We start from the raw sequence: 12,500 nt of genomic DNA on the forward strand, positions 1-12,500 counted from the left end.
CACTTTTCAACACTAACAATCTTGGCCGCATGAAGTAGGACATCCGGGTACTTCTAACCATCCTAAATCTGGCCACAAGAATCGGGACATCCTAAATCTTTTTTCTACATACTATATAGTAGAAAGTATGCGATTCGGAACGCAACCATAGTTTACTGTCACTGATAAAAACTTAGGTCGAAAAACTGCAGGCGAATAGGGCTAAATGTTTAACTACTAGATATCATCATGAAACGTTGCCAGTTGATTACTGACTAGAAAACTGTAATTTTTTTGTATTACAAGTTTTTCAAAAATGTTTAAACAAATGTGTAAATGTGTGTGTGTGTGTGTGTGTTCGTGTGTGTGTGTGTGTGTGTGTGTGTGTGTGTGTGTGTGTGTGTGTGTGTGTGTGTGTGTGTGTGTGCAGGCGGCGCCCTCTGCTGGTGACTGTGGGAGCTCAGACCAAGTCAAACATCCAGATCATCCAGCAGGTACTTTCACTTTAACACTTTAGTGAATAATGATGTAGTTTTTATAAAAAGCCCCACAGATAATTTTCTTCTGGCCATAAAACACTGAATGTTCTGTGGAAACTTCCCAGACGTGTAGCTACACATGGCAGAATATATATTTTTAATTATACATATTTATCACACATTAAAAGTGAGAGTAGATTTAAAAAAAAAAAAAAACACAGTTGTTTGTGTCCTCTGAAAAAAAAGACCAAATAAAGTATTTAAACAAACAAATAAATAAATGAAGTATTTTTTAAAAAAGCATTTAAAAAAATAAATAATAATTAAATTAAAAATTATTGAAAAAGGGGGTGCCCTTAGCTCAGTTGGTAGGGCGTCCCCCCCCATGGGCCCTTAGCTCAGTTGGTAGGGCGTCCCCCCCCATGGGCCCTTAGCTCAGTTGGTAGGGCGTCCCCCCCCATGGGCCCTTAGCTCAGTTGGTAGGGCGTCCCCCCCCATGGGCCCTTAGCTCAGTTGGTAGGGCGTCCCCCCCATGGGCCCTTAGCTCAGTTGGTAGGGCGTCCCCCCCCATGGGCCCTTAGCTCAGTTGGTAGGGCGTCCCCCCCCATGGGCCCTTAGCTCAGTTGGTAGGGCGTCCCCCCCATGGGCCCTTAGCTCAGTTGGTAGGGCGTCCCCCCCCATGGGCCCTTAGCTCAGTTGGTAGGGCGTCCCCCCCCATGGGCCCTTAGCTCAGTTGGTAGGGCGTCCCCCCCATGTGCCTCGGCCAGCAGCAGACCCGGGTTCGATTCCAGCCCGCGGTCGTTCTCTGCATGTCACTCCCCTCTCTGCCCCATTTCAACTCTTGTCTCTACACTATCGAATAAAGCATAAAATGCCAAAAAAAAAACATATTAAATAGAGAAAGACTCAGATTAAAGTTGAACATGTGTTAATAATAATAACGGTGATGTGTTCCTGTTGCAGGTGTGACTCCTCGGAGGCAGACTGTCACAGTGCAGCGCTCAGCAGAACAAAGCTTCTCCCAACACTTTGTCCATCCCCAACAGCTGCTGGATGGAAAGGTAACGCTCTGTCTGTCTGTCTGTCTGTCTGTCCCTCTGTCTGTCTGTCTGTCTGTCCCTCTGTCTGTCTGTCTGTCTGTCTGTCTGTCCCTCTGTCTGTCTGTCTGTCTGTCTGTCTGTCTGTCTGTCTGTCGGCCTGTCTGTCTGTGTGTCGGTCTGTGTGTGTGTTTGTTTGTTTGTTTGTAACCTTTATTTAACCCCGAAAGATCAATTGAGGGGTGACCCTCCTTTACAATGACGTCGAGTACAGATACACAATATACAATGAGAATACATAACAAGTTTACACACACACACACACACACACACACACACACAGACAACAACAATTTAAAACATTCAGATCAATTGAATGAAATAAATAATAGCCTAATTAAAACAGTTACAAGTGTGGAGGGGTTGATTCAAAATAATACTTTTAAATTGGTTAACAGATATGAGTGTATTTATTTTAATTGTATGTTGTGTGTCTGTCTGTCTGTCTGTCTGTCTGTCTGTCTGTCTGTCTGTCTGCCTGCGACTCCTTTCACCCTATTCCACCTTAAAAAATAAATAAATGTGTGTGTGTGTGTGTGTGTGTGTGTGTGTGTGTGTGTGTGTGTGTGTGTGTGTGTGTGTGTGTGTGTGTGTGTGTGTGTGTGTGTGTAGGATGCTGAAGCCATCTACCAGTGGCTGAGTGAGTTCCAGTTGGAGCAGTACACAGGGAACTTCATCAGCGCCGGATATGATGTTCCAACCATCAGCAGAATGACTCCAGAGGTACACACACACACACACACACACACACACACACACACACACGCTCGCACACACACACACACACACACACACACACACACGTACACACACTCACATTCGATTCAATTCAGATTCATAATGACAAAATTATTTGCTTTCAGTTTGCTCAAACAAAATAAGACTCACATACAAAGACACAAATAGTGCATATTTTGCCTAGGTTAAAGTAACCTGTGTGTGTGTGTGTGTGTGTGTGTGTGTGTGTGTGTGTGTGTGTGTGTGTGTGTGTGTGTGTGTGTGTGTGTGTGTGTGTGTGTGTGTGTCTGTCTGTCTGTCTGTCTGTCTGTCTGTCTGTCTGTCTGTCTGTCTGTCTGTCTGTCTGTCTGTCTGTCTGTCTGTCTGTCTGTCTGTCTGTCTGTCTGTCTGTCTGTGTGTGTGTGTGTGTGTGTGTGTGTGTGTGTGTGTGTGTGTGTCTGTCTGTCTGTCTGTCTGTCTGTCTGTCTGTCTGTCTGTCTGTCTGTCTGTCTGTCTGTCTGTCTGTCTGTCTGTCTGTCTGTCTGTCTGTCTGTCTGTCTGTCTGTCTGTCTGTCTGTCTGTCTGTCTGTCTGTCTGTGTGTGTGTGTGTGTGTGTGTGTGTGTGTGTGTGTGTGTGTGTGTGTGTGTGTGTGTGTGTGTGTGTGTGTGTAGGATCTAACAGCCATTGGAGTGACCAAACCCGGCCACCGTAAGAAAATCTCTCTTGAGATCGCCAACCTGAGCATTCCAGAGTGGCTGCCCGAGTACATACCAGTAAGTTACTAAACTTATATATATATACAGCTCTGGAAAACATTCAGAGACCAGTCTGGATTGTTCTTCAATCTTCATCTCTACATTACTTCATGGAAATGCTCTTTATGACAACATTTTTGGGGGGAATTTGGTAGAAATGTTGCCAGTAGTTTATATTATAAAACCAAAATGTTCATTCTACTCAAACATATGCCTATAGATAGTAAAACGAGAGACACTGAACATTTGTACTGTATATATTACATCAGTCATTCAAAGGTCTTAATGTATAAATATTTTCTGTGCTAAAATCAGGGTTTTGCAGTTTTCATGTAGTAAAATATGAGACTTTCTGACGCTTTTTTAAGAGCATTGTGAAGCGTTTTCAGACCTATTTCACGTCCCTGATACTGACAGTCAATGTGCGTGAGGACATTCAGTAAAATGCCTCTGCTGTCCCTCAGTCAGACCTGGGCGAGTGGCTCAGTGCCATCGGACTCTCTCTCTACCAGAAGAAACTCTCAGAGAACGGCTACGACTCCATCAGCATCGTCAGAGACTTAACATGGGAAGACCTGCAGGAGATAGGCATCACCAAACTGGGTAAGACCTGCAGGAGATAGGCCTCACCAAACTAGGTAAGACCTGCAGGAGATAGGCCTCACCAAACTGGGTAGGACACAGTTAGCTTAATACAAATAGAGTTTATTTGTATAGTTCTTAAAAAATACTCAGACACTTTAAAAAAAAAAAAAAATTATTAATTTGTAATTTGCAAAAATCAATTTTAAAAAAAATATAAAAAATAAAAAATTGTTTAACTTAAAAATATTACTGACATTAAAACTAATATTTAACATAAATAATACATATTTATTTGTAACCACTTAACCACTGTATTCTCTCTCTCTCTCTCACACACACACACACACACACACACACAAACACTCACACACACACACACACACACACACACACACACACACACACAAACACTCACACACACACACACACACACACCCTGCAGGCCACCAGAAGAAGCTGATGTTAGCGGTGAAGAAGTTGTGTGACATCCAGAGAGCCATGGTCCAGTGTGAGTCCAGGGGAGGCACCCTGAGGCGTAAAGGCCCCGGGAGCCTTCACTCTGTGGCCATAGATCCACCGGACTCCTCTCCACACACACCCAAGATGATGAGCTTCCAGGTAGGACTGGGTGTGTGTGTGTGTGTGTGTGTGTGGGGGGGGGGGGGAGAGGGGGTTGTGTGTGTGTGTGTGTGGGGGGGGGGGGGGTGTCTGTGTGTGTGCAATATACTGTATTTCGTTTAGGATATCTAAATCGTTTGAATAAAGGTTTTTAAAAGAATAGGCTGTGTATCAACACTGGATTATTTTTCCAGTTCACACACACAGTACAGACAGGTAGTGGATCATGAGGAGATATTCAGACAGACAGACAGACCCACAGTACAGACAGGTAGTGGATCATGAGGAGATAGACATACAGACAGACAGTACAGACAGACAGACAGACACACAGTACAGACAGGTAGTGGATCATGAGGAGATATTCAGACAGACAGACAGACCCACAGTACAGACAGGTAGTGGATCATGAGGAGATAGACAGACAGACAGACAGACACACAGACAGACACACAGACAGACACACAGTACAGACAGGTAGTGGATCATGAGGAGATAGACAGACAGACAGACAGACACACAGACAGACACACAGACAGACACACAGTACAGACAGGTAGTGGATCATGAGGAGATATTCACTGATTTAGACAACAAGCGTTCTCCAGAATCACTGACTACACCTTTAAATGGCTTTCTATTTAGTTACTTAAAAAAAAGTACTAATTATTGTCATGTCTATGTTCATTTTAAACGTATCGTGTAAAATATATATCTATCTCTAATGATGTCGATATCATTTTGTGTGAATCTATGTTACAGGACAGTGACCTGAGTGTAGAGCTGCAGTGTGCCATGTCTAGTCACCAGACTGTGTGTGAGGAGAGTTCACTCAGTCAGGACGGCTCAGACACTCGCTGTAGAGGCTCCGGGCGCGCACAGGTACACACACACACACACACACGCACAGACAGACAGACACCTCCAAAGGTATGACTGGTTGCCTTTCGCACTATAACTTGGGTTTGACAGCAGCATTATAATTACATTCCTTGAGTCATAGATCATAAGGTTCTTTAATAAAGCTTGTCAGGTGTTAACTATTGTGCCCTAAAAAGATGAAAGATAATGTTTACTTAAACATATGACTGACATTAAAACTAATATCTTTTGTAATATTGTTATTTTTTTTATTTAATATTTAAATATTTTAATAAATATTCAAATTTGGCAACAGGACAGCTGGGCCAAGGGAAGACTGAGGGAATATCTAGTTAATTATGGGTTCATTTGCTTAAAAATACATTTAGTTTGAAAAAGTTAAAATCTAATATAGTTTTTACAACACATTAGTCTCCAAAGTTTTTCCAGAACAGATTTTGGATACAGGCTTTTTTATTGTTGGTCATTAGTGTTAACTATTGTTCCCCCCCCCCCCCCCCCCCCCTCAGGACCCCCCCCTGGCCTGTGTGTCCCCTCACTGGTCCCAGGACAGCTCAGAGGGCAGAGAGAGGAACCTTTCAGAGGGATGGGACCTGAGACAGACCTCTAAACATGTTCCTCTGGGCACGGCTACTGTGTTCAAATACCCAACCCTCCCCACCAAGCCCCGACTAACGGGGTCTCCCCTCGCCTCCCCTGCTCTCAGGGGCTTCAGCTACCTGCACTCTCACTGTGGAAACACGCCCATCAACGGTGAGGCACATTCATGTTGATAGAACTGTTTAAAGGTGCAGTGTGTGAGGCACATTCATGTTAATAGAACTGTTTAAAGGTGCAGTGAGGCACATTCCTGTTAATAGAACTGTTTAAAGGTGCAGTGTGTAGAATGTTTTGGCATTTTTCTGATCAGACCTGGTAGAAATGGAAAAATTTAACAAACTCAACTTCTGAAGCACTTATATCAACTCAAACATTGTTTTGAAGGACTGGCCAATTTAGAGACGTTTTTGTCTTCTTTCGTACTAGTATAAATCAAAGGTCCAACATGTACATTCAGGTGTTTATTTGACTAAACCTTGTCTGTTTGCGTCTGTATATTTCTCCTATACAACCATCTTTAACGGACATTATCTCAACATTAGTTTTTATCAATAATCTCGATTTCTAAAGCACTTACATCAACTAAACTTTCCATGATCATTCTCAGCACTATTCTGAAGGTTATTACAGAAGGATTTGTTCATATGTTGTTCACTGTCTGATTTATGAGACATTTCTTCTAAAAAACAAACAATTTTACCCTATTCACCTGCAGTGTCTCGCCTTAAAATGTTTTTTGAAAGTCCTGGAAAAGTGTTTGAATTTTACTTAAAAAAAAGAAAAAGAATTCCTCCATTTGAACTACCTTCCTTTCTCTCTCTCTCTCTCCCTCCCTCTCTCTCTCTCTCTCTCTCTCCCTCTCTCTCTCTCTCTCTCTCTCTCTCTCTCTCTCTCTCTCTCTCTCCCTCTCTCTCTCCACAGACCTGCGCTCCTCTCCTGTCCCTTACGACCACACATTGACCCTCACCCCCCCACACAGACACAGACAGACAGACGCACACAGACAGACAGACGCACACAGACAGACAGACGCACACAGACAGACAGACGCACACAGACAGACAGACACACACAGACAGACAGTCACACGTTACGCTGTGTCTGACGGAGAGGCTGATGATGACGAGGATGAAGAGCCAGCCCTCCAGTCCAGAAACCTGTCGTCCTACGCGACGCTCACACGCAAACCAAACCGCTCCCAGCTAGCGTTAGCTCGTCTGCACTCCAGCCCCGATAAGAATGGGACCGTGGGCCGCAGCCAGTCGTTCGCTGTGCGCGCCCGTAAAAAGGGTCCCCCTCCCCCACCGCCCAAGAGACTCAGTTCCGTCAGTAGCACGACTAGTGGCGAGCTAAGCGACAGCAGCAACTACACGATGGACAGTCCAGTGAGCGAGAGGAGTCTGTCAGAGGCAGTGGAGGGCCGGGAGGGGGTCAGTCTGTCAGAGGCAGTGGAGGGCCGGGAGGGGGTCTGCACACAGGGAGACGGCACAGCAGACACACAGCACAGTGAGTGTGGGACCGGCCCGGGCAAGAGGAGGGCGCACAGTGAAGTGATATACACACACACTGACGGGACGAACACACACACTGAAGGGACGGACACACACAGTGTAACGGACAGAGGGCTCAAGTCTGACTCTGAAGAGGAGGAGGCAAAGACTGCAGGTGAGAATGTGGGATATAAATCTTTTACAACTAGGCCCTGGGGTTTCCTCAGAAAAAATCTAAATTAGAAAAAAACATGTAGGGGAGAGTGGCCTAAGTTGTGCCACTTTTTACTCAAAGTGATTTTAAAGTGAGGCCTTGACAGTTATGTCTCCAACTCAAATATGTACATATATTTCAGGGTGTTGTGCATCCCTGGCAATAAAAACTTTGGATCTGGAATAAACTGTTGAAGAAATATAGCTTTCGGAAAAAAAGTTGTCTTGTGGCACAACTTGCCCCCGGTGTGGTGTAAGTTGTGCCACACGAGAGAATACCATGGGGTAAATTGTGCCATTGATATATATCTCATGAACTCTAATGCAAGACAAATCCATGAGACAATCACTTATTTAAGGTTTATTTAAAGTAAATAGTTGACAAAGATTGAAGGACAATTTTCTTAAACAAGGCCTAGCAGATCTAATGGTTTTACCTGCAAAGCTCACAATGACAAAGTCACCATCATCATCTTTCTGGCCATCTGAACTCTCATCAGTGGTGTCGTTAAGTGGAATGGAGATGTCAGTCTCTTCTGAGCTACTGTAGACAATCACTTTCTTTTGGTGACCAGCGTATACAGCCATGCCACTGGCACAACTCTCAGAAATGTACTTTGCACTAGCTGCTCCGCCCTTGTAACCAACTGCCACCTGACAAATGTGATTCCCCTGCATTTCTGCCTTTAAATCAAGGCTCAAAACCCATCTGTACACCCTGGTTTTTCCTCCCCATTAACTATCTTACCTCTGCACTACTATCTGTGTTTATATGTGGATGTATGGGCTTTACGTCTTTTATTTTGGTTATTGTTATTTTACCTTCATTGTTTACCTACTGAATGCACTATGTACAGCACTTTGGACAGTGCAAACTGTCATAAATGTGCTTTTATAAATACATTTTACTTACTTACTTACTTACTTACTTACTTACTTATAACTTAATTTGAATTTTGGATAATAGGCATGATGCAGCAGTTTAGGGCTGACATCGTGCTAACTGTATAGACTCAAAGTGTAGCATACTAAAGCACTAAAACATGTCAAATGTTTTCAAACTTGTCTATAATTGTTCAGACACAATAATCAAAAAACCTTGATCATGGAAATTTTACTTTGAAAGGCAAAAAACTGTTTTTTTTAGCTTAAATGTGCTTATATCTTATTCCTTGTGTCTCCCTTCTTAACAGGATGAGTAAAATGGATGGCTCTTCTTAAATATGTGGTCACATTTCCAATTTCTTCCACGGTTTTCTAGAAACAAGGGGTGGCACAACTTCCCCACCGGCACAACTTAGGCCACTCTCCCCTACTATCACATGGGATGCTCTTTAAAAAAGTTTTTAATAATAATATCTATTGCTCTTTTTTATTGTTTTATTGCAGCCAATGGATATTAGGAGCATAATAAAGCAGTACAACATAATCGTAGGACTGTTTATAATAATTATATGTAGCAGACGGGGGAATAGTTCCTAGGAGCCTGGAATACAAGGCTTTGACAAACACATATTTCTTTCACATTTTTCAGTGATTCAAAAATATTGTGAATTATGGTTATCAGCTATTTTTCTTTTTCCTTTGTGCCTATCCCTTCCATAGGCCTAGGTCCCTAAATAACATGTTGTATTGACCTCCCCCCGCCCCCCCTCCCCTCCCCCACACTAGGCACAGGTCTTGGTGGCTCGTCCTCCCCTCAGAACAGCTCCAGTGAATGCATCCCGTTTGCCGAAGAGGGAAATCTGACCATCAAACAGAGACCTAAAGCTCCTCCCCCACCAAGGGCCATGGCAGTACTGCAGCCTCCTGAACTACACACACACACAGACACACACACTGACACACACACTGAGACACACACAGACACACACACGGTCACAACAGACACACACACTGAGACACACACAGACACAGACACACACATAACAGACAATAGCACGGACGCTCCCGATGTTCCCGAGTTCAACCTTAAGGTATTTTTATATATATATTTACACACACACACACACACACACACACACACACACACACACACACACACACACACACACACACACACACACACACACACACACACACACAACATCTAAGGTGTTTTAACTAGTGATCTTGAATGTACTTTTTAAATGAGTTGTGCTTTCATTTTGTTTTGTAAGGTTTTCTTTGGGTGTCCAGACAAATAAAACATGTTACAGTTTTTGCCGAATGCTTACACACATGTTGCAGACTTTGGCCCACTGTGTCAAAACTTAACACACAGGCCGAATAGGACAAAGCACATGGAGATAAACTTCTAACTTATACGGCAAAATGAAACTCTTGAAACAAAACCATTTCAAAACTGTTTTTAGCATCAAAACAATACACACATGCACATTTGAATTACTCTTTCCTAGCAGCAACAACACACAGATGTGCTTTATGCAACACACAGCTGTATTCAGTACTTTGGATGGTTTTTGACTTTAAAAGTCTCATACAGATTTTTCTTGTGAAAGATTGATCCACTACAGTTCATCTAGACACATGAATCAAAATGTAAACGCTTCAGATTTATTTCTTTATTTTGCCATTTCAGGTTTTTGCAAAAGTAAAAAAAAAAAAAACCACAAAGACACACAAAAATGGTACAACTAGAATGTTCTACAAAACATAGTGTTCTAAGGGAATGATTGGAAGACATTTAGGCTATGGATCCTGTCTCCTGTTGGCATCTGGCCACATCACCACATCCACGTCTCAGGCAATGTCATCCTTTGAGAAGCAACAGGGAAATGATCACCTGATATCAGTCTAAATGTCCTAATTATGGAGCTATGGTGTTGTTGGGCTGGAATCTCAGACCAGCCTCCTATATTGTTAGGCCATGATCTATAACATGGTCCACTATAGTGACCCTGTCTCCGTCTGCTGTCTCTCTCTCTCTCTCTCTCTCTCTCTCTCTCTCTCTCTCTCTCTCTCTCTCTCTCTTGTCCTTTCCCCTGACTCTCTCTCTCTCTCTCTTGTCCTCTTCCCCTGACTCTCTCTCTCTCTCTCTCTCTCTCTCTCTCTCTCTCTCTCTCTCTCTCTCTCTTGTCCTCTTCCCCTGACTCTCTCTCTCTCTCTCTCTCTTGTCCTCTTCCCCTGACTCTCTCCTTCTCTCTCTCTCTCTCTCTCTCTCTCTCTCTCCTCCTTTTCCCCTGACTCTTACTGTCTCACAAAGGAGCTGAGCTCACCTGAAGTATATGTGTAGTGCTAAGGCTCACACTGATTGGTATTATATTAGCTTTATTTTTTATTTTTCATGTGTGTGAATCTGTGTGCTTTTCCAATTTTAGTTGTGTTTTGTATTTTAAATAGATGTGTTTTCCAAAGGATTGCAGGTGATTTCCTTTTTGACCAATGTGTCTTATGTAAAACACTGTGTGTAGTGTTTTGCAAAAAGTGTGTTGGAGAATTCCAAACACAGTGCAAAGCACTTATTGTGTTAGTAGGGTTGGTGCTTGTGTTTAGGGCATGGTCACCAAAGTTAGAGGTTGTGATGCTTTGGGCATAGCAACCACTATTAGTGTTTAAGCATTAGGCAAAAACTGTAATATAATTATTTTTATTCTTAAGGAATCGGACACAGTGAAACGCCGACACAAACCCAAAGACTGTGAAGGCTCGCCTGTCAGAGAGGGCGTGGCCTCGCCGCTGTGTGTGAGCCAATCAGATCTCAGTATCAGGCCGGACAGTCCTGCTACAGGGTTTCCCCCCAAACCCCTGCTCGCCCCCAAACCGCCTGCTGTAGCCCCCAAGCCACAACGACACAGTCTGCTGAATGCACAGGGTGAGACACACACACACACACACACACACACACACACACACACACACACACACACACACACACACACACACACACACACACACACACACACACACACACACACACACACACACACACACACACACACACACACACACACACACACACACACACTCACACACACACACACACACACACACACACACACACTCACACACACACACGCACGCACGCGCACACACACACACACACACACACTCACGCACACTCACGCACACACTCACACACACACTCACACTCACACACACACACACCCTCCATAGAGTCTCAGTCCTCTTCACAGCAGACCCGGGTTATGCCTCGTTTCCACCGAGTAGAGCGGGTCGGATCGGAGCGGTTCGGTCCGGGTAGTTTGGCTTTTCATTTGCCAAAAGTTGGGTAGGGTACGGTTTAAGCGCACCTAACCGCTCTGAGCCGCTCCAGATCTCAGTACTCCTCCGTAGGGGTACTAGCCGCCTGAAAGCGGGCCGAAACGGCGGAGCCGTCATTTGATTGGTCGAAATAATCATTTCCGCCATGTGTAGTCATCTCGGCAAGAGTGAAGAGAGTCTTGTGTATTGGCGAAAATGTGAGCACAGCAATGTTTATTGTGTGGTGTTTTTCCTCGTCAATAAATTAATCAGTTGGTTACACTGTGTCCCACTAGTCACGTAGCTGCCGCAGCCAGCACTGTTCGCTCAGTGTCTCTATCAGTTGCAACTTGCACCGAGCCGTCTCTGTGTTTTTTCGCCATAGATAGTAGGCTAGTAAATACACGCTCACAACAACACGGGGGGAATAAATAAAGAAACGGCTGGTTTGACCAAGCAAAAACGAGAGATCGCTGGCTTGTGAGCACAGCACTGTTTATTGTGTGGTGTTTTTCCTCGTCATTAATAATCTGTTGGTTTAGTTACGTGTCCCACTGCTACGTAGCTGCCGCAGCCAGCACTGTTTGCTCACTGAGTTGCACCAAGCCGTCTCTGTGTGTTTACGCCATAGCCTAGATAGTTTTAGGCTAAATACGCACTCACAACACGGGGGAATAAATAAAGAAAGCGGCTGGTTTGACCAAGCAAAAACGAGAGACCGCTGGCTTGACCACAGTTGGTCGAAAGAATCATTTCCGCCGTGTGTAGTCACCTCGGCTAGAGTGAAGAGAGTCTTGTGTTTTGGCGAAAATGTGAGCGCGGCACTGTTTATTGTGTGGTGTTTTTCCTCGTCATTAAAATAATCAGTTGGCTACACTGTG

The 12,500-nt window shown here is 44.0% G+C and overlaps 1 protein-coding gene across 1 annotated transcript in view; it reads left to right on the forward strand.

Annotated features, from left to right (window-relative positions):
- The window catches only part of caskin2 (CASK interacting protein 2), a 51,347-nt gene that overhangs the window by 32,929 nt on the left and 5,918 nt on the right, over positions 1–12,500 (forward strand). The window contains exons 13-23 of the mRNA XM_080043961.1: positions 410–473; positions 1,422–1,519; positions 2,168–2,278; positions 2,945–3,046; positions 3,493–3,631; positions 4,056–4,231; positions 4,994–5,113; positions 5,623–5,866; positions 6,635–7,378; positions 9,088–9,392; positions 11,017–11,230. Of these exons, the coding sequence (XP_079900087.1) occupies positions 410–473; positions 1,422–1,519; positions 2,168–2,278; positions 2,945–3,046; positions 3,493–3,631; positions 4,056–4,231; positions 4,994–5,113; positions 5,623–5,866; positions 6,635–7,378; positions 9,088–9,392; positions 11,017–11,230 (2,317 nt within the window). The remainder of the gene's footprint in view (positions 1–409; positions 474–1,421; positions 1,520–2,167; positions 2,279–2,944; positions 3,047–3,492; positions 3,632–4,055; positions 4,232–4,993; positions 5,114–5,622; positions 5,867–6,634; positions 7,379–9,087; positions 9,393–11,016; positions 11,231–12,500) is intronic.

Source organism: Ammodytes marinus, assembly GCF_949987685.1.
Source record: "Ammodytes marinus genome assembly, chromosome: 16".
Taxonomy (NCBI): domain Eukaryota; kingdom Metazoa; phylum Chordata; class Actinopteri; order Uranoscopiformes; family Ammodytidae; genus Ammodytes; species Ammodytes marinus.